The sequence below is a fragment of the Phacochoerus africanus genome, chromosome 2 (genome assembly GCF_016906955.1).
Source record: "Phacochoerus africanus isolate WHEZ1 chromosome 2, ROS_Pafr_v1, whole genome shotgun sequence".
Classification (NCBI taxonomy): Eukaryota; Metazoa; Chordata; class Mammalia; order Artiodactyla; family Suidae; genus Phacochoerus; species Phacochoerus africanus.
Window position 1 is genome coordinate 227,628,174 of NC_062545.1, and position 23,347 is coordinate 227,651,520.

General features: G+C 38.2%; 1 protein-coding gene across 1 annotated transcript in view; it reads left to right on the forward strand.

Moving 5' to 3' along the window:
• The window catches only part of GDA (guanine deaminase), a 177,991-nt gene that overhangs the window by 102,463 nt on the left and 52,181 nt on the right, over positions 1 to 23,347 (forward strand). The window contains exons 2-4 of the mRNA XM_047767774.1: positions 9,529 to 9,617; positions 15,031 to 15,202; positions 22,865 to 22,952. Of these exons, the coding sequence (XP_047623730.1) occupies positions 9,529 to 9,617; positions 15,031 to 15,202; positions 22,865 to 22,952 (349 nt within the window). The remainder of the gene's footprint in view (positions 1 to 9,528; positions 9,618 to 15,030; positions 15,203 to 22,864; positions 22,953 to 23,347) is intronic.

A 23,347-nucleotide genomic window follows, 5' to 3' on the forward strand; every position in this document is an offset into this window, starting at 1 on the left:
TAAATCTATTCTAAGTTGTGTCTGATAAGCCCAAGCTCCCGATCCCTCCCACTCCCTCCCCCTCCCATCAGGCAGCCACAAGTCTTTTCTCCAAGTCCATGATTTTCTTTTCTGAGGAGATGTTCATTTGTGCTGGATATTAGATTCCAGTTATAAGTGATATCATATGGTATTTGTCTTTGTCTTTCTGGCTCATTTCACTCAGTAGGAGATTCTCTAGTTCCATCCATGTTGCTGCAAATGGCATGATGTCATTCTTTTTTATGGCTGAGTAGTATGCCATTGTGTATATATAGCACATCTTCCCAATCCAATCCTCTGTCGATGGACATTTGGGTTGTTTCCATGTCCTGGCTATTGTGACTAGTGCTGCAATGAACATGCGGGTGCACGTGTCTCTTTTAAGTACAGTTTTGTCCGGATAGATGCCCAAGAGTGGGATTGCGGGGTCATATGGAAGTTCTATGGATAGATTTCTAAGGTATCTCCAAACTGTTCTCCATAGTGGCTGTACCAGCTTACATTCCCACCAACAGTGCAGGAGGGTTCCCTTTTCTCCACAGCCCCTTCAGCACTTGTTATTTGTGGATTTATGAATGATGGCCATTCTGACTGGTGTGAGGTGGTATCTCATGGTAGTTTTGATTTGCATTTCTCTTATAATCAGCGATGTTGAGCATTTTTTCATGTGATGGCTGGCCATCTGTATATCTTCCTTGGAGAACAGTCTATTCAGGTCTTTTGCCCATTTTCCATTGATTGATTGGCTTTTTTGTTGTTGGGTTGTATAAGTTGTTTATATATTCTAGAGATTAAGCCCTTGTCCGTTGCATTGTTTGAAACTATTTTCTCCCATTCTGTAAGTTGTCTTTTTGTTTTCTTTTGGGTTTCCTTTGCTGTGCAAAAGCTTTTCAGTTTGATGAGGTCCCACTGGTTTATTTTTGCTCTACTTTCTATTGCTTTGGGAGACTGATCTGAGAAAATATTCATGATGTTGATGTCAGAGAGTATTTTGCCTATGTTTTCTTCTAGGAGTTTGATGGTGTCCTGTCGTATATTTAAGTCTTTCAGCCATTTTGAGTTTATTTTTGTGCATGGTGTGAGGGTGTGTTATAGTTTCATTGCTTTGCATGCAGCTGTCCAGGTTTCCCAGCAATGCTTGCTGAATAGACTTTCTTTTTCCCATTTTATGATCTTGCCTCCCTTGTCGAAGATTAATTGACCCTAGGTGTCAGGGTTTATGTCTGGGTTCTCTATTCTGTTCCATTGGTCTGTCTGTCTGTTTGGGTACCAGTACCACACTGTTTTGATGACTGTGGCTTTGTAGTATTTCTTGAAGTCTGGGAGAGTTATGCCTCCTGCTTGGTTTTTGTTTCTCAGGATTGCTTTGGCAATTCTGGGTCTTTTGTGGTTCCAGATAAATTTTTGGATTGTTTGTTCTACTTCTGTGAAAAATGTCCTGGGTAATATGATGGGGATTGCATTGAATCTGTAGATTGCTTTGGGTAGTATGGCCATTTTTACAATATTGATTTTTCCAATCCAGGAACATGGAATATCTTTCCATTTCTTTACACCTTCTTTGATTTCTTTGATTAAAGTTTTATAGTTCTCGGCATATAGGTCCTTTACCTCCTTGGTCAGGTGTATTCTGAGGTATTTGATTTTGTGAGGTGCAATTTTAAAAGGTATTGTATTTTTGTATTCCTTTTCTAATATTTCATTGCTGGTATACAGAAATGCGACTGACTTCTGAATGTTAATCTTATATCCTGCTACTTTGCTGAATTTATGAATCAGTTCAAGTAGTTTTGGGGTTGAGTCCTTAGGGTTTTCTATGTATAGTATCATGTCATCTATGTGCATAGAGTGACAGCTTGATCTCTTCTCTTCCTATATGGATGCCTTTGATTTCTTTGGTTTGTCTAATTGCTGTGGCTAGGATTTCCAAAACGATGTTGAAGAGCAGTGGTGAGAGTGGGCATCCCTGTCTTGTTCCAGATTGGAGTGAGAAGGCTTTCAGTTTTTCCCCACTGAGTATTATATTTGCTGTGGGTTTGTCATAAATGGCTTTGATTATATTCATGAATGTTCCCTCTATACCCTCTTTGGCGAGGGTCTTGATCATGAATGGATGTTGGACTTTGTCAAATGCTTTTTCTGCGTCTATTGAGATGATCATATGATTTTTGACTTTTCTTTTGTTAATGTGGTGTATGACGTTGATTGATTTGTGTATGTTGAACCATCCTTGTGAACCTGGGATGAACCCAACCTGGTCATTGTGTATAATTTTTTTGTTATGTTGTTGGATTCGGTTGGCTAAGATTTTGTTGAGAATTTTTGTATCTATATTCATCAATGATATCGGGCGATAGTTTTCTTTTTTGGTGGTATCTCTGTCTGGTTTTGGAATGAGGGTGATGGTGGCATCTTAGAATGTCTTTGGGAGTGTTCCTTCTTCTTCACCCTTTTGAAAGAGTTTAAGGAGGATGGGCACCAATTCCTCTTTATGTGTTTAATAAAATTCACCTGTGAAGCCGTCTGGTCCTGGACTTTTATTTGTAGGGAGTGATTTTATGACCTCTTCAGTTTCATTTCTAGTGATGGGTCTGTTCAGTTGGTCTGTTTCTACTTGATTCAGTTTTGGCAGGCTGTAAGATTCTAGAAAACTGTCCATTTCTTCCAGATTGTCAAACTTGTTGCCATATAGTTGTTCATAGTATTCTCTTATGGTTTTTTGTATTTCTGTAGTATCTGTTGTGATTTCTCCTTTTTCATTTATAATTTTGTTTATTTGGGTTCTTTTTCTCCACCTTTTAGTGAGTCTTGCCAGGGGTTTGTCAATTTTGTTCACCTTTCCAAAGAACCAGCTCTTGGTTTTATTAATTTTCTCTATTATTTTTGAATCTCTATTTTATTGATTTCTTCTTTGATCTGTGTAATTTCCTTCCTTCTGCTGACTTTAGGACCTTTTTGTTCTTCTTTTTCTAATTCATTTAGGTGGAGAGTTAAGTTGTCAATTTGGGGTCTTTCTTCTTTTTTGAGAAAGGCCTGTATTGCTATAAATGTCCCTCTGAGCACTGCTTTCGCAGCATCCCATAGATTTTGAGAGGTTGTGTCTTCATTATCATTTGTTTCAAGGTAGTTTTTAATTTCCTTCTTGACTTCCTCATTGACCCATTGGTTTTTTAGTAGCATGTTGTTTAGTCTCCATGTAGTAGGCTTTTTCTCTTTCCTTTTCCCATGGTTGATTTCTAATTTCATGGCATTGTGGTCAGAGAAGATACTTGAGATAATTTCTATGTGTTGGAATTTTTTAAATTACAATTTCAATTTAAGTTCTTCTTATTGGTCCATTAACCTTTTCTCTTTCATTTTAGTTAAGTCTTGGAAGATTGTACTTTTCTAAGAATTTGTCCATTTTTCTATTTCATCTTCGTTAAGTCTTAGAAGATTGTACTTTTCTAAGAATTTGTGCATTTTTTCTAGGTTTTCCATTTTATTGGTGTTTAGTAGTCTCTCTTGATCCTTTGTATTTCTGTCATGTCTGCTATTCTTCTTTTTCATTTCTAATTTTATTGATTTGAATCCTCTGTCTTTTTTTCTTGATAAGTCTGGCTAAGGGTTTATCAATTTTTTTGATCTTTTTAAATTACCAGCCCTTAGTTTCACTGTCTTTTCTATGGTTTTCTTCATTTCTATTTCATTGTTTTCAATGAAAAATCTGCAAAAAATAATGGAAACTTCTGCCAATAACCTTATTGGGGTTCCCTTGTATGTTATTTATTTCTTTTCCCTAGCTGCTTTCAGTATTTTCTCTTTGTCTTTAATTTTGGCCAGTTTGATTAATATGTGTCTGGGTTGTCCTTCCTTGGGTTTCTTTTATGTGGTCCTCATTGCACTTCCTGGATTTGAATGAGTGGTTCCTTTCCTATGTTAGGGAAGTTTTCAGGTATTATCTCTTGGAATATTTTTTCTGCCCCCTTTTCTCTCTCTTCTCCTTCTGGCACCCTCTATAATACAGATGTTTGTGCATTTGAACATTGTCCCAGAATTCTCAGACTGTCTCCATTTCTTTTCAGTCTTTTTTTCTTTTTTTTTGTTTTCCATCAGTGATTTCCACTAGTCTGTCCTCCAACTCACTTATTCATTCTTCTGCCTCCTATATTCTGTTGGTTGCTTCTAGTGAATTTTTTATTTCAGATACTGTATTTTGCATTTCTGCTTGCTTAAGTTTTAAATCTTGTATTTCTTTGCTCAGTGTTTCCTGTAAATTATTAGTCTTTGCTTCCATTTTATTTCTAATGTTTTGCATCATCTTCACCATCAATAGTCTAAAGTCTTTTTCCTGTAGGCTGATAATCTCCAGATCACTTAGCTGTTTTTTCTGTTTTTTTTTTCTTTCTCCCTTATCTGAGTTATAGTTATCTGTCTTTTCATTTTTATAGGTTTTTGCTTTGGTGTCCTTTTTGCACACAATAGAGTTGTAGCCTCTCTTACTTCTTGTGTCTGCCCCTCTTGTGGCTGAATTTGGTTTGGGGTCTTGCTTTATGTTTCCTGATGGGAGGGACTGGTGCCTCCCCGCTGGTAGGTGGGGCTGATTCCTATCCCTCTGATGGGTGGGGCTTTGTCTCTGGATGAGAGTAGAGGTGGCTATGTTCCTGGGGGGATTTTAGGCAGTAAACCCCTGTTTACTGAGAGGTGGGGCTGTGATCCCACCTGGATTATTATTTGACCTGGGGCTTCTCAGTGCTGATGGGTGGGGCCAGATATTCTCAAATTGTCCACCTCCAGAGAAAAGCACTTTGCTGATGACTATTCCTCAGAGCTCTGCCTCCAGTGTCCTTCCCCAACAATGAGCCTCAGTCACCCCGTTTTCCCATGAGATCCTCCAAGAACTGCATTCAGGTCTGACATACATTCCTATTGAGACTTAGCTTTGCACTGGGACTCAGCACACATGAAAGTCTGTGTGCGCCTTTCAAGAATGGGGTCTCTGTTTCCCCCAGTCCTGTGGAGCTCTTGCGCACAAGCCCCACTGGCCTTCAATGCCAGATGCTCCAGGGGCTCTTTCTCTCAATGTCAGATCCCCAGGCATGGGGTTTGATGTGGGGCTTAGAACTGTCAGACCCGTAGGTGAGTCTCTGTGATACAGTTACTTTCCAGTCTGTGGGCTTCCCACCTGGGAGATACGGGGTTGCTTATATTGCATAATCGCTCCTCCTGCCTCTTAATGTGGCCTCCTCTTTGTCTTCTTGAGTAGAATATCTTTTTGAAAGTTTCCAGTCCATTTGGTTGAAGGTTACTCAGCATTTGGTCGTAAATTTTGTTGTTTTTATGAGAGAAGTTGAGCTTCAGTCCTTCTCTTGCACCATCTTAATTCCATCTCCAAAAATCTAGGCTCTTGGTTTTTTTTAAATCCAGTCTAATCCAGTCTGACACTCCATGTCTTTTGATTGGAGACTTCAGTCCATTGACATTTAAGGAAATTATTGATAAATACGTATTTATTGTCATTTTAAACCTTGTTTTCCAGTTGCTTCTATGTTTCTCCTTTGTTCCTTTCTGTTTTAGTTGGATGATTTCCTTGTAATTAATGCTTGTCTCCTCTTCTTTTTAGTTTTTGTGAATGTATTGTTTGGTTTTGATGCATGATTGCTCTGTTTTTCAGGTATGTTAGCCCCTTCATATATCTGCTTGTTTTAACCTGATAGTCATATAGACTCAAACACATTCTAGAAAAAAAGAGTCTAGATTTTCTTACTTTCCTTCCCCACATTTTATGATTCTGATGTCCTTTTTTAACATCTTCATGTTTATCCTTTTGCTGCTCCTTGTGTTTATTGTCACTTTCATATTTTTTTCCTTTTAGTTCTGTATACTGGCTTATTTATGTGATTACTTTCTAATTGTGATTTCCTCCATCCTGTTTCTTCTTGCTTCTTTTTTATTTAGAGGAGCTCTTTCAGTATTTCTTTTAGAATGGGTTTAGTAATGCTGTACTCTTTCAGTTTTTGTTCATTGGAGAAATTCTTTTTTCTCCTTCTTTTAAAAATGATGTCCTTATGGAGTTCCCATCGTGGCTCAGAGGTAAATGAATCCAACTAGGAACCATGAGGTTGCAGGTTTGATCCATGGCCTCACTCAGTGGGTTAGGGCTCTGGCATTGCCATGAGCTGTGGTGTAGGTTGCAGACATGGCTCGGATCTGGCATTGCTGTGCTCTAGCATAGGCCAGTGGCTACAGCTCTGATTCAACCCCTTGCCTGGGAACCTCTATATGCCATGGATGTGGCCCTAGAAAAGACAAAAAATAAAAATAATAAAAAATAAAGTAAAATGATAATCTTACTGGGTAGAGTATTCTATGCTGCAAATATTTATCTTTTAGAACTTTGAATGTATCTTGCCACTCTCTTCTGGCCTGTAGTGTTTCTGTAGAGAAATCAGCTGATAGCCTTGTGGGGGTTCTCTTATAATTAACTTTTTGTTTTTTTCTCTTGCTGCCTGTAGAATCCTCTCTTTAACTTTTGCCATTTATATAAGAATATGTCTTGGTGTGGGCCTGTTTGGGTTCACTTTGTTTGGGGCCCTCTATCCTTCCTGAATCTTGATAACTGTTTCCTTTGTATTTGGAAAGTTTTCAGCCATAATTTCTTCAAATATATTTTCTGTCCCCTTTTCTTTTTCTTCTCCTTCTGGAATCCCTATCATGCATAAATTGGCCTGCTTAAATTTTCCCTTAGATCTCTTCTATTGCTTTCACATTTTTTCATTTGGTTTTCCATCTGCTGTCCTGATTGGTTGATTTCAATTATTCTATCTTCCAAGTCACTAATCCATTCCTTTGCATTATTCATTCTGCTCTTAATTGCCTTTAGCTCAGTTTGTGTCTCTGAAAATGAATTTTCTAATTTTTCTTGGTTCCTCCTTATATTTTCTAGTTCTTTTCTAAAGTAATATGCACTGCTATTCATATCTGCTCTTAATTCCTCCATAGCTACCCTTATTTCATTCAGTACTTTCACTATCTCTTTTGTGAACTCAGTATCTGTTAGACTTCAGAGGTCTGTTTCATTGTTTGCTGCTTCAGGTGAATTCTCTTGTTCTTTTAGCGGGGAATGCTTCCTTAGCTTCTTCATTTTGCTTATATTTTTCTCATTCTGCAAGTTTAAGGAAACCAACTATGGTAGTTTTGGAGAGCTGTTTATATGCAATAGCTCCCCTGTGTATTTTGGGGGCTTTGCTATTTATTTTTGGCATGGGAATTTGGATGTTTGCTTTCTCTTTCCTCAGTGTGAGCAGGTCGTTATTCCCTGATAGGATGCTGAGTGTGTTTCCAGGGATACGAAGGTAGTGATTAAGGCCAGTGGCTAGTGCCTGGTTGCTGAGCTCTCAACAGTAGCAAGGACCTGGGAAGGTGGTGCAGACTGCTCCTAGTTGCACGCCCCTGGGAAGTGGCAGTGGGCCTCAGGCAAGTTTAGGTGTTCCCTGGAGCATTTGGCATTAGCAGTTGCAGGACATGTGCATTCCCAGGGGAGTGAGAACAACAATGGGTGGTGCTTGTTTGCAGTGCCCTTCTCTGTGCTGCCCTCTGAGGTGACTGGAACTGCAAGTGGGGCCTATTCATGGACTCCTAGTGGTAGAGCCCATGCCCATTTTTGGAGTCAGAGGTAATTGTGGTAGTTTGTGTCTGCCACTTGCAGACCATGCAAGAAGAACTCTGTTCTGCTGAGCCTGCACAGGAGGTGCCATCACCCATAGCAAGTGCAAGAGGGGTCATCATGGCACAAGAGGTGCCTTGCCATCCATAGCCCCATCCTCCGAGAGTCTGCATACATGCTCAGAGAAAGACATTCCTATGGTGGTCTTCCTCTCATCCTCTTGCTTTTCCCAGCAATGGTACTTTGCTTCTCCTGTGGGCCCAGACCTCCTTTCGGGTTCTCTCAACTGTGGCGCTCTGCACCTCAGCCCTTGGTGCACTGCTCCCTACACCCCCTCAGGCTGTCTTCACATTGCCAACTCTATTCCTTTCCCTGTAACTGACCTCCAGAGTCTGAGTCTGAGTGCCTAGCCCCTGCCTGAGCATCTTAGGCTGTAGTTTCTGGCAGCATTGGTACTCATATTCTTTGCAGCCCTCTCAATGCTTTGGCCTCCTTAGTCCTGCTGCTGTGCTTTTCTCTGTGGCTTTGAGGTCCCTCTGTCTTGGCCAATCTCCCTGCCAGGTAGGTGGCTTTCCAGGGTATGAGTTCCTTTCCTCTTTCTTGCTCCCTCTTACGAGTGCTAGTCCTGTTCTGATTCCTTTCCCTCTCTTTCTTTTTTTCAGTTTGTTCTACCCAGTTATGTGGAGGGTTTCTTGCTCTTTTTAGAGATTTAAGGTCTTCTGCCAGAGTTCAGTAGATGGTCTTTGCAAATGGTTCAAATGTAGATAGTTTTTTTTATGTGTTTGTGGGAGAAGGTGAGCACTGAATCTTACTCCTCCACCATCTTGATTCTTCTACCTCCCTCCTTCCCTCCCTCCTTTTGGCTTTAATGGTAAATCAGCTCTGAGATATATTGATAAATTCTGTGTTTGTGATTTTTTATTTTGTGTCTGCTTTGATATTTATTCATTCAAATATATTTTTATATCATCAAATTACTTTCCTTATTTGTAGGAATTACATTTTCATTTTCTGATAAAATCCCTATTTTTTAAAAAAGATATCACACTGTACTTAAAAAAGAATCAATAATTGATAAAATGTATCCAACATTTAACATGTTCCAGGGATGTGCTAACTTCTTCACTGAAATTATCATATCAAGTCTTCACAATAGGTCTGTGAAGAACATACTGAAGTTATCCCCAGTTTGCAGATGGGAAAACCAGACCGAGAGGAATTTGGATCCATCCAAGTTTTCCCACTTGTTGCCCACAGGCTCACAAGCTCCACATGAGAGATCATTTAGTATCTTGTGCACAATACTAAAAAATATAGCGGAGCTCTTTGTAGCAGATGTCTAGCATCATAACATCAACATAGTTCATGCTAAGATTCAAATGTTGAGGAATTTTTACATGCAATTATATTCAGTGTTAATAAATTGCCCCGTAATATACTACTACTGCACTCTTGACTTGGGTTTCCTATAACAGCTTAACAAAAAGCTTTCATTCATATGCAATAAGGCACAGTTTTCTATAAACAGTTGTTTACTGTAATCATTTTTGCAGGGTGGGGAGAAATAGATGGCAGTTGGCCAATTTTTAATACCCTGTATCTTCAAATTAGAATTTTTGAAGTCTTACTTGTATCTATAGAATGTCAGAAAAGGAGGTCTTTCATGCAGTTGATTTTTTTGGGCAAGTAAAGGCAAATCCCTGTCTTTCTGCCTCTAAATTATATCCCATTTGGTATTAAATAGCTTTTCAAATTATCTCAGCTATAGTACAGTCTCTTTTAAGATTTAGATATTTAATATCAACAAATGACTCTGGTTCACTAATTTATGATTCTTTTCTTTGTTTTTTTTCCCCCTACAGATAGTGTTTTTGGAAGAAGCATCCCAACAAGAAAAGCTGGCCAAAGAATGGTGTTTCAAGCCTTGTGAAATAAGAGAACTGAGTCACCAGTAAGTCAGAGTCAACTTCTTTCCTTATGATGCCATTAACTAATCTCAAATGTTAATAAACCTGCCTTGAGAGTTGATGGAAACTTGGAGAACTCGAGGCTGCCATCATTCATTTATTTCTTCAGCAAATATTTGTTGAGCTTCTTATGTGTAGGAATAGAATCTAGAGATGAAAATGACCTACAAAGTCTTGGCTCTCACAGGGTTTACAGCCTATGGGGAAGAGGGAGCGTAGACAAGTGTACAGATACATAAGCATGACAGTGATGTCTTCTGTAAGAGGGAGCATGATATAGATCAACTAGTGGGAGGGAGGGAGAGGTTTTGGGGAGGAGTAACTGACAGCATGGTTATGAAAGACCAAGCTCCAGAAGTGCATCTGAGCTGCTATTTTATATTCCAGCTAACTTAGTGTTTTTTTTTTTTTAATATTTGTACCAGATCTGTTTCCTGTGATTGACCCACTCTCTTCATCACCTGGGTGATTTGTCTGCTAGAAATGGGAATACTTTTCTCAAACTCAAAGATTTTGTTTGGTCTTAGGTCACATATGTTTCCAAAGTCAATAAAAGTTTCAAAGTCAACCAAAATCATTTTCATTCTAAAAACATCTTTATAACTTGGAAAGTGGCTTTAGAGTAATGTAGTGAGAAGAACACTGAATTCAAAATTAAAACATCTGGCATGAACCACCACCCTACATCTCTACAGCTGTAAGATGGAACGCAAGCCACTTCCTCTCTTGAGCTCATCTCCTGGGCTGTTAGCAAAGGATTGTCCTAGGTGGTGGTGGACACCTTGTCCACCACAGCAGATCTGTGAATCAGGTCCCCCTAAGGCTTTGAGGTAAAGGAGCTGGCCACAGTCCAGAGAGATAATGATGGACCCTAATATTTTGTTGCACTTAAACTTACTCTCACATCTCTTACCTCCTTCTCTCTCCCTGCTGCCTCTCATGGAGCCAGTTGGCATACATATGAATCCACTGGGCATGGAGATGGCTTCAGTCACCTCTGCTGTTACTGTATGCTTCCTCTTGCTAGATTTTCATGAGAGTATATGTTGAGAAAAAACTGATGTTTATGTCAACTGCTTGTGTGCCTTTGTTGTGAGGGACTAAAAGAAGGCTTGAGGGTGGGTGAGACAGGAGTGAGAGGATGACACAGAGGGGTGGAGGATGGAGAGAGGGGTGAACACATCTGTGGATCCTTAGAGCCTTTTGTTCCTCTTTATGAAGCTGCCTTTGGAGTTAAATATGCCTAACAAATGTAGATTCCAGGGGATCTATAAGTACTGAACACAGAAAAGTGATAAGTTAAGGAAAAATTTAAACTTTAGTGGAAGACAAATCTTTGAAGAAAAATATTTAAAATGCAAAGTCATTTTTACAACAAACACATAAGAGGTACAGCTGAATTTCTTCAAGTCAGGATTAAAATACATGATAACTCTGACAGTCTTTTTAATAGAGTCATTGTAAATACAGGTATATCTCAGCATGACATGGATTTTTTTAATGAAAATTATAATTGGAGGACTCTGAACAGTGCATTGATAGGAATTGATCAGACTGTGACCATGGACCAGACAGAGGTTGACAGGGCCAGGATTAGGATGAAGCAAGTGAGACTTGCACCTTAGGCACAGAATTTAAGGGTGGCAGGAGGGAAAAAAGCTCAGTAATCAAGATAAATTGTAGTTGAATGCAGTATTTTAAAAATCAAAATCAAGCAAAACATCTGCAGTGAACAAAATACCAAAATTTTTAATAAGGACAATATGATGTTTATTTCACACCCTTGTATTTTTTGTGCAATGAAATTGGTTTTCAAATAGCCTGGGTTTCCCAGGCCATTAGGATCCTCACATCCCCTGAAGGGCAGGTTGGTGAGGGTTCATAATAGTGCGTGAGCAGATTGAGGAACTCAGGCTGTTATACACTCATGTGCTTTGATTGTAGGGCTTTTACTAGCATTTTCCACTTGGCTAAAAGACAGGTGCATGTTCTGATAAGTGTACATAAGGGCACATATTGTTCTTTTCCCTCATGTTCTGATACAGCCCAGCCAGCACTGCAGGTTTGGAAAGTGAAGTTGACGGTTTTTATCTGGGGGAAGTTGAGATTTTCTAAGGGAATTAGGACAGTAATTAAATAAAGTGAAAATAGGAAAGTGGAAAAGCAGAAGGAGAAAGGAGAGCTGTTTCACCTTCTACTTCAGCTTCCAGGCCCCTCTGCTTTACCTGCAGTTTGACTTTTGATGGCAACAGTTTAGCTGCAAGTGATGTCTTAAGTGGAGAACTGAGTTCTGAACCTGGCTGGGCCACTAATGAGTTTGTCATCTCCAAGCTTCCTTTTGTTCTCTCTGTAAAATGACCTTTAATCTCACATGCAGGTCTGAAAGTCCACACTCCTATGTTTACTGCTATCTGTAATAACCCTGGACTACATAATCACTTTATATTACTGTTTATATTAATAAGCATTTCATAATACTCTGTTTCCTAAAAAGGATAGCAAGGTTTTCTGGATAAGTTATACTTCTGACTCAATAAATCCTTGCTCCCTGTTGCCTCTGAAGACTTTGTACCCTGTGTCATCTCTTCTACTTCTTTTATTGCTGCTACCTTCAGAACATGCTTAAGTTTCTCCTACATGCAAAAGAAAAAGTGACTTTTACTCTGCATTATAATTCTAACTTTCATTACCAAATAGTTTTTGCCCACTGCTTTCTCTGAATCTGCCTTTCATGTTCATGGCTCTCTCCTTAGCACCTAGGACAGTAACTAAAAGATATCAGAGACTTGGTAAGTACTTAGATAATGAAGGACTGAACCCATGTGAAATTGGGTGTCTCCCCAGTCATTGTGTGGAAATGAGACCTCTCAGGGTCTTGACTCTTGCAGTTTTTGATGTTAGTCACTGTCCCGTGCTCCTTCCCTTCACGCTGTCCTCATCACTTCCCTATCATGGGCCCCTAGCTTCCTTACAATGTTTCTGTCCAGATTAAGCATGAGATTCTCTTCTTGCACAGACTGAACATCAGCTCCATCTCCTTCCTCAATTTCATTCTTTAAGTGGAGGGTACTGCTCAAGGTTTAGTTTTGACCTTTCTTCCGCAGAAATCTCTGGTCCCACCAACTTCTAGGTTACCTAATCAGAGGAGACTCTCAGATCTGAATCCCATCTTTAACTCTCTGACCTCTTATGCCATGTGTTTACTTGTTTTTTTGAGACTTGGAGGCCATACTTTGACTGCAGGCTTAGTATGACATTGCCCTTCCCTCAAAATGGACTTTCCTGCTTAATTCTCTGTACTTTACGTCATATGTTTAGCCTTACATGCCCCAAAACTTAATCTCTTTGACTATTTCCTCTTCTTTGCTACCTAGAGCTAATAAAAGATCAAGTTCTTCCTCTCATATTTATTCTTTTCCCTTATGTTCCCATCACCATCATCTTTATTCAGAAATTCTCTCATGCTTGAGATGTTGAAAAAGCATCCCCAGACATGTCTGCTACCACCAGATTTATCTTCCTAAATCTAGGGTTCAAAATGTCACAGTTCTGCCAAAGAAAATAAAAAAGCAATGGATCAAATATTCTCATGATTCCCTCCCTCCTGTCTATAGAATAACAAACACATGTTAATTCACTAAATTGATATTAAAGACCTTTTCTAAAAAACTCAAAATCAGGCTGCCTCAGTCAAGAATGTGATACTTAATCTCTATAATAAACTGCCTTCCACAAATAAGATGATATAACACAACACTGCCCAGTACATGTCCATCTTCAGTAAATATTACTGCTGTCAGCCTCATCATCACCACCATTCCTAGTTCTCATTTTTAAAAATATGAAGCGTTTATTTGTCCATTGACAGATGAATGGATTAATAAAATGTGGTATGTATATATACAATGGAATATTACTCAGCCATAAAAAGACAAACTAATGCCATTCGTGGCAACATGGATGGAACTAGAGACTCTCATACTAAGTGAAGTAAGCCTGAAAGAAAAAGACAACCATACGGTAGCACTTTTTTGTGGAAGCTTAAATATGGAACAGATGATCCTATCTAAAAAAAAAGAAACAGAAACAGATCATGGCCAAGAAGATCAGACTTGGGGTTCTCGGGGGAAAAGAGGAGTGAGTGGGATGGATGGGCATTTGAGGGGTTTTTGGATGCAGACTGTTATATTTGGAATGGATGGGCAGTGGAACCCTATTGTATAGCACAGGGAAATGTGTGTGATTAGGTCACTTTACTATACAACATAACTTGAAGAAACATTGTAAATCAACTATACTTTAATAATAATAATAACAACAACAATAACATAAAAGTAAATAAAATAACGAAAAATAAAATATAAAGCATTTATAGATACCCATGGTTTTGTCTTCTGTTTAGGTGGTATACATTTGAGTTGGTAGTATAGAGATTATTTGTTATGTCAAGCTTTGAGTTCAAGTTCCTTAGGTATATGAAGAAAGTAACTTATATTTACTTAGGATGATGGTGGTGGTGGCGGTGCATACTATCTTTTAACAAATATCTGTTTGGATGTGCTTGGACACTAAAGTGAACTGGATTATTTCTTTAGAAAAGCTTTAAGTATTGAGCATTGGGCTGCCTCAATTCTGTGGGTAGTGCTTCTGAAAACTCTAAAAACATGTTTCCTGGACTTCTGTTGTAAGAGTTAATAGAAATAGTAAAATTAATTGGTGGAACAGCAGGAGCGATCAGAAGCATCTGAAGAATGGTTATCATAGCATTGTAACTATATCTTCCCTTAAGTGTTTACATCACTCACCCAGTGACACTCATCTTCTCAGTTTGACCCTCCCACCAGCCTCAGTTTGATCTTGCTGCTTCTATTTCAGAACTCAACCCCTACATCACATGGGAAGGAATAGATTTCTTCCTGTCAGTCGAGGTGAAGATCACCATGGGAACTAAAATTGTTACTGCTCCGTTTCTGATCCTCAATGACTTGTGTTAATTCCTCATCGTGGTCCTGGAAGTGTTGACCTCAACTCTCATCTTTACTCCTTTCTGTAACCTCCAACTGCGAGAACAAAGTCATGATTAAGTCATAGCTTCACATGTATTTCTTGTGCAACAACTGCTTTGCTCCTGGTCAATGTTCTACTTTTTACTCCTTTCATCATCTTTGGTTAACTTCACACCAGCCATTCCAGTTTAGGACTGTATCGCTCCAGCAGAGCCTCATTTTTATTTCCTGCCCTCTAAAATTATAGGTTGATTTACAGTCACCTGGTTGCATTGGCTCTAAACCTGGTGGAGTAGACAATTAAATCATTGTATAGAAGAAATGTGATTTAAAGAAGTAGAAAATGGCTGTAGATGTTATTAAAATCTTTTCTCTTCATCTTAATTTCCAGTGAGTTCTTCATGCCTGGGCTGGTAGATACACACATCCATGCCCCACAGTACTCTTTTGCTGGTAGTAATGTGGACCTGCCACTTTTGGAGTGGCTGACCAAGTACACATTTCCTGTGGAACACAAATTCCAGAGCATTGACTATGCTGAAGAAATATACACCAGAGTTGTTGTAAGTATTCTGCTTGTGAGTATTGGTGTATTATGTTTGGTCATCTGTAGAAACATCATTTCTTTCTTTCTTTCCTTTTCCTTTTTTTTTTGTCTTTTTAGGGCCACACCCACAGCATGTGGAGGTTCCCAGGCTAAGGGTCCAATTGGAGCTGTAGCCGCTGGCCTATGCCAGAGCCACAACAACACAGAATCCACGCCATAGCTCACAGCAATGCCAGCTCCTTGACCCCCTGAGCGAGGCCAAGGATTGAACCTGTGTTCTCATGGATATTCATTGGGTTCGTTAACCACTGAGCCATGACAGGAACTCCAAAACATCCATTTCTTGGGTCATATTTAAGTTATGGTAGGTTAAGGTAGTGAGGGTATATATAATGGATTATGGAGACTTTTTTAGTTCTTTCATGGCCCAGTGAGTTTGAGACCACTTCACCTACAGAGCTAATCACTAGCAAAGAGACAGCTTGAATCTAAATCCACACATCCCCTGGGTTCTTGTGTTTTACTTCTTTTCTTTTACTTCTTGTGTTTTATGTTACTAAATTTAGGTTTAATGCATATGTGTGTTCCTTTACTTGGGCCGATCCACAGTTCTGTTTTGGGTACCATATGGAATAGCTGTGTAACCTTTGGAAAGTTCTGTGACTCATTTTCCCCATCTGTAAAAAAAAAATACAGATAATGATAATACCTACTTCATACTTCACAGGATTGTTATGATAGTTAAGCAAGTTAATGTTTGTTAAATTCTCAAAATAGTTCCTGACATATGTGTTTGCTTTAAAAAATACCCAAGGAAATCCAAAATTAAAATTTCAAATTATAGTCAGAAAGATGGGAAAATAGGAGGGTCCCCTCTTGCAGGATGTGTGGGATTGTGATGAGCATTAACACCACTAGACAGAACTAAGGAGCTAGTTCTGTCTTAGAACTGTGGCTGTAGTGGTGCCAACTGCATACTAAAGGCCCTGAAAATATCCTTCCTTCTACTCTCTTGGGAAAACCAGTTCCCTTTGGATTGCTGCTGTGGTGTAGGTTCAGTCCCTGTCCTGGGAACTTCCACATGCCACAGGCACAGCCAAAGAGAAGAAGAAAAGAAGAAAATCAGTTCCCTTTTTTCCTACTCCAACCCTATGCCCAGTCCACTCAGCAGCCAGAAATAACTTCTGCAGTTGAGAATTAAAGCTGCAAATAATTTATCTGACCACTAACTCTTGTCATTTAGCACACTTAATCTGAACATTTTTGCATGTTTATTGGACCGATGGATGGTTTTTCTCTTAAAGTAATGGCTATGTGATGGTGACAATATTATAAGCCTTCTGCAGTGATCTAGCCACCTGCCAGTTTCTCAGACCTTGCATCATTCAAACCTTGAAGAGTAAAAGCAAGTGGTATCATTTATATACTCATCTTTCTTAGATATAAATTTGATGTAATTGTGGATTTTACATATTTAGCATGCCTCCACATGACACCAAGAAAACTGAGAAGGACTAAAGCTATGTATAAAGTTGCTAGTGCATTGTGTTAATGAACTGTGTTAACCACACCAAATCTTTTTATTCTTAAAATTTATTTATACCTTGCATTGTTCTAAAAAGAGTTAGAGATATCTTAAAATCACATTGTATACAAGAGAAGAAAATGAGTTACAAAATCATGACAAAGGGGAAAAAGGGGAAGGAGAAAAAATAAAATAAAACCAAGAGGTAAATGTATACCATGGGGGTCTATGCACTTGTTAGAAATTGTCACAAATTTGGCTGTAACTGACCCAGAGAGGGAAACCAAAATATTTGATGTCAGTGAGTACAAAGTAGGTGAAATAAGTGTTATTCCCAGCAAGTATTTTCATTGCATACATCCTGTGCTTCCGATGAGCAGGCCCCCACACTTTAAAAGTTAGATGAGCTAAGAGTACAATTGAAATCTATTTAAGAAAGTTGAGATTTTTAAACTAGAACCTGTCTCTAAGGCTGAAGACTGATTGTGGCAATGCAAAAGGCAGTACCTATAGATAGAACCAAGGTAATTTTGTTTTGTTTTTTATTTTCTCTCTCAGAAAAAATTCCTAGATTTACACTTCAAGAAATTGGGCAATCAAGGCCCCAGAGTTTTACACCACAGATTTTTGGGAGTGATAATTTAATCTGAAAATAATTTAAAGTATGTATTAGCAAATATCTCCTGAGATTGTTAAGAGAAAAATCACAGTAAGTCAGTCCTGGAATATCTCCCTTTACACATTGTAAACTGGGTGAAAGATTGAAGTTTCAAACTGGACTTTGGACTAGAATGAACTAAAAAGACTAGAAAGTTCAGGAATCTGTATATCATATAGCTTAGAGTCAAGCAACTGGAGCATGAGATTCTTGGTAAATACACCAAAACAAACTGGTTGCAAATATTCTCCTGGATAATAGAATGAATATGCTTACTCTATGGGGTTGTCAAAAATTTGCAGATAAACTAAACTAATTCTAAAGAGGTATCATGTCATTAAACACAGGGTGAAAAGATAAGGAGTCAGGCCACCCTTTCTCCCTACTGTAGTTCATGGAAATTACATAATCTGTTAAGGGGCCTGTTGATGCTGGCGTTGAAGCTCATGGTCATCTTAAGTTTGCAATCTATTTTGAACTCAAGAAGCTTGGTATCAAGAATTGAAAGCCGGGGAAAGACTGATGTTATTCCTATTAGATTTCTTTATAAATGGGAAAAATATAAAATCATCATTAATGGAGGAGCCCTCTCCAAATCTTATAAGACACTAATGTGGAAGAAGAAAGTTAGATGCATTTTAGATAGTTTGTCTAGTAAGATTTTTAAGCCAAAGTCTTTCCTTACTTTTTAAACTACCTAAGTCATACACAGGTGGCTAAACTCAGAACCAAGATGAGTAGCTTTGAGGGTTCTTTCTTCTTTCTCTCCTTCCCTCTCTTTTTTTCTCCTCCTCTCTGGGCTCTCCTCATCCTGTCCCTTAAATTTGGGCAGATTCTTAAACTTTCTAGTCTTTCTAGTTTGTTCCAGTCCACTTTGAAACTGCAGTTTCTCATCCAGAAGCTTTTCTGTATGAGAATCTTTCCCCCCTGACTCACAGGAAGGACTTGTTTTTGGTGTCTGGGTAGTTACTTCCATTGCCCTCAGTAACTAATTTGCCAGAATTTTCTATTTTGATCTCATCTTTAAGCCCATGTGTTAAAAAGGAGTTTAAAATGTTGAGAATTTAGAAAATGTCAGATTATACTTCTGCTTTAGTTTCAAGTTGTATTTATTCTGCTTATTAAATGTTACATGTGTCTATTTTTCTTGGGAATTAGTTCACAGTTATATTATGACCTAACAAAGGTTAATTTTTATTATTATTCTGCACATTTTAAAAAAGATTGTGTTTTCTCTGTTTATAGGTCATTTTTTAATCTACCTATTACTATTGTTAAAAGTGTTAAATAAATCTTCTATCATTTTCCTCTGTGGTCTCCCATATATACTAAGGCAAGAAATGGAAATAATTTTCTTTTCTTCAGGATATAATTTGCTTCACCATGTCCTATGTTATATCATCTGAGATTTTAATTCTAGTTTACTTTTCACAACTAGACATAATGTTTTACCTTTTAAATTAAATATTTAAAATTTTATTTTAATTCCAGTTTGTTATTTTTCAATATCTGCCCTTAATTTAACCATGAGCCTTACTTTTTCTTTTACTATTACAATTCTGTTTTTGTTTTAGATTCATTTTCTTGGGAAATAGATGCTGATAATCTTTTCCAGTAAAGTGGGTAATAAACATTCCAAATCCTTGAATTACTAAAAATGGTTTTGTTTTGTTCTGCATCTTGAATGATACACTTTGCTGTGGAGAAAATTCTATTTGAATTGATTTGCCCAACAGCATCCAGTGTGCTAATGTCAGACTGATTTTCATTCCCTTCTAGCTAATTTGCTGGCCTTCAGGATTTTCTTCATGTTCTAAAATTTCACTTAAAGATTTTTTTCCCCAATCCATTTTCTTTAATATAGTCTTACTTCCATTCTGAAAATACATTTCTCCTCTCATTCAATTTTTTCTCCTCCCTCCCCCACCTCCATTCTGTTTCTCTTTCTCTTGCTCTTAGTATATTCTTCCCTCCAGTCTGCTCTTTCCTTTGGTAACTCTTCTTAGAAAAATAGACAAACTTCTGTATATACTTTTGTGTTATATTCTTAAAGAATGCCAGTGGCCCAACTTTGCAAGTCTTTAATTCACTCTCACTGTTATAGTAGCCTGCTCCTCTTTCAAGGATACAATGTCTTAGCCTATGCTATGTAATAATGCTAATTTTAGTTCATTTTATGCCTCTTACTGCTTTAGTAATTCTGCTTCCTCAGGTGTTCATTCAACAATATTTACTAAACACACACAAGGATCCTGGCAAGTTTCTTGTTGCTAGAGATTGAATTTGATGGCTCTGTCATGGTGTTAACTATTCTCTTGGGTATGTGATTCTAAGAGAAAGCTAGCTCATCCTTTTCTATAGCTGACAGGCTCTAAACATCCTTTACTGGCAGCCAGACATATTTTATTTCATGTCTAAAGTGACTTAAAATTTGAAAAGATTAACATAAAATCCTGTTTTCCCAATTCTCTAGAACTTCAGGACTAACTGACCTCACTGGTCTCTTATTTTTAATTTTAATTTTTTATTTTTATTAATAATTGGCTGAAGCTGAGTAAAAGCTGCAAGGATAGGGAATGTTCTTCTTTATTATATTAAGTCTAAACTGTTTTCCTCCTGCAGACATTTATGTTCTTAACCCAACCCCTGTTCTTGTCAAAAGAGTCTCCTGGTTTTTACAAATGAGTAAACCGATGTTGAGAATGTAAAGCAACTTTCTCAAAGTCTCATAATGTGCTTATAATATACAGGAACCAGGGAAGAAGTCCAGTGCAGTTTTTCTTCTACACTTTAATTATTTATTTTATTTTTTTGTGGTGGGGGGGGCCACACCAGTGGCATATGGAAGTTCCCATGCTAGGGGTCTAATTGGAGCAGTAGCTGCCAGCCTACGCCACAGCCACAGCAATGCTGGATCCAAGCCGTGTCTGTGACCTATACCACAGCTCATGGCAATGCTGGATCCCTAACCCATTGAGTGAGGTCAGGGATTGAGCCGACGGCCTCATGGATACAAGTTGGGTTCGTTTGCCACTGAGCCATCACAGGAACTCCTCTTCTGCACTTTAAAAAGCATTTTCTCTGTGTTGGGGCTGGGACTACATGGGGTATCTCTGTAGCTTCTCTCAATTTTGCTGTGAACTCTGTGAACTTAAAACTGCTTTAAAAAATTATCTTAGGAGTTTTCGTCATGGCTCAGCAGAAACAAATCTGACTAGCATCTATGAGGATGCAGTTTCGATCCCTGGCCTCGCTCAGTGGGTTAAGGATCTGGCATTGCTGTGAGCTGTGGTGTAAGCCAGCGGGCACAGCTCCAATTTGACCCCTAGTCTGGGAACCTCCATATTCTGTGGGTGAGGCCCAAAAAAATAAAATAAAATGAAAGTTGTCTTAAAATTTAAGAAAAAAGGAAGAAGAAAATCTTCTGCCAAAGACAGACCCCATTCAGGTCTATCAGTACTTTTCCAAGTGCTCAGACAAGTTAGGCAATATCAGTGCCATTTTCTGTCTCAAAATCTTTCCACTGCCTTCCATTCCTCTTTTTTCACTCTGCCCAGGACTGTCTCTAGCACACCTGTAAATCTGGGTATTCCTTTTTTGTCTCCTCTGAGTGTAATCCCCATTTTCTGGATTCAAGAATTCTTTTTCTTTGCATCACTCTCACATTTTGTTAAAACACATCTTCTAGGAGCTTCCTAAGTTCTTAAAGGGGAAAAACATTCAAGTCTTTGTGTATCTAATCATACCTCTATGCAGCCTTCACACTTGACTGATAATTTACCAGGGTATAAAATTCTACATTAAAAATAACCCTCCAGCAGAATTTTGAAGGCGCTGTTCTGCTTTCAGCCTCACTGGTGATAATGCCAGTGCCATTGTGATTCCTATCATTTGTCTATGACTGGCTTTCTTTGGAAGCTTTTAGTACCTTCTCTTTACTTGAAGGCTTAATATCTCATAATTATATGCCTTACTTGGCTTCTGTTTTTCATTCACTGAGCTGAACGTTCTATGAAGATTTTCAATTTAGAGACTAATATTATTTCTCAGACAATTTTACCCACTACATTTCCTTTCTTTAAAAAAATTTTTAGAACTCTTTTCTAAATGTTAGACCTCCTAGATGGGCAAAATTTTCTTATCTTTTCACCTTTGACTTTCATCTTCCTTCCCTGATAAATTCTCTTCTAATATAACCCTTCTGTTGACTTCCATATTTCATTTTTATTATTTCTGCTTTCGGAGAGGCTCTTGTTCTCTGATTTCCACAGCATTCTGTCTTGTATTGTGGATACAATATCTTCTTTTACTTTTTTGAGATTAATAATCATAGTGTTTAAAAAAAAATCAAGTTTCTTTCTGACCCTGTAGATTGCCTGTTCCTTCCAATGTTTTCTTTCTAGACTCTTTCTCCTTCCCCTCCCCTTTTTATAGGAGCTTTCCTCCACTATATGTCGAACCTTAAATGCATATCCATATTTCAGTGTGATGCTCTAAGATGCTGATTGGAAGATCTGGGCGGGGTATCACTTGTTGACTGATAAACTTCATTATAGGATGAACAGTGAAAGTAACGAACAGCCCTTTGTGGGACCCAAATGCCATTGAGAGGACACCTTTCTTTGAGAGCCATTCATCTTCTTTAGGAGAAGTCCTTCTGTCCTACCAGGACTGGTGGAAGTAGTACATGTGGCATTTTGGGGAAGATGACCAAGGGTCCCAGAGGTCAGCCAGATATCTACTTAAACCTCTTCAGCCTATGTCTCACCTTTCATTTAGCTTTTTTACTCTAAATACTATCCAGTTTCTACACAGAGTACATTTCTTCTGCAAGAAACAGATTAGGGGTACTTGGATATCTTCATCAGCAAGGAAAAGAGTCTTGCCAAGTTTTAATCATCTGTCTACAGTCTTTCATCCAGTTCCCTGTTAACAACCACATGCTTCTCTTCTTTCCAAGTTGCCTCCAGGTTCTTATCTTTTTCTTTTTTTTTTTTAATGCCAAGATGTTAAAATGTTTCCCCTGCTCACATCTCCTCTCTTCTTATGGGTTAATAAATTTTACATTACTTTTCTGTTATTTTAGTGGAGATTTGCTGAGAAAGAGAGATGGATATATGTGATCAATCTGCCAGGTTGACCTAGATGTCTGGCTGGATAATTTTATCCTGTAATAGCTAGAAAAATCTCATTTATTCACTCCCAGATGCAAGTTTGCATATCCTTGAACAATCCTGAACTATAAGGAATTAGTATCACATTTTATAAGTTCTGCCACATAGAACTGAATCTAAGAAATCAAAATCATCAACTTTTCCAGCTAACACTTTTGAAGTATAAATACTTTTGCCATTTACCTTATCTATGTTTCATATTGAGATGGAATGCCTTTAAGAAATATCTCAAAATTAAAACTGAAATTCTATTTTAATCTGTATGTTCCATGTGACTTTTCTGGGCCCAGGCGATTCATGGTTTTTGTGCTTTATTTTTAGAGGAGAACTCTAAAGAATGGAACAACCACAGCTTGTTACTTTGGAACAATTCACACTGACTCATCGCTGCTTCTTGCGGAAATTACAGGTAAAGAGATGAAAGGATGATTTACCAGCATGTGAAGCAGACAGCTAGACCATAGCAGCAGTGACATACTTGTGAGCAGTCTTGGCTTTTAATTGCTAGAATTTGAGCATTGCACTTCTTGCCAGTAATTAGGTATTTGTGTATCACTGGCCCTTGAAGTCTTTCTGTTGTTTAAGTAATTTGATTATTTACTTTTAGTTTTTGGTTGCAGAATGATGTGAATGGGTCTGATTTTGTGTATTAATTTAGGGCTTTTTTGGAACAGGTTTGCTAATTCTAGCAATGGCAATAGTTTACTATAATAAACAGATAGGTCTTGGCTATTAGCTTGACTTAGGGCTCTGTGCTAGATGCTGGGAACACAGTGAAACAGAAAATATCTCTACCCTCATGGA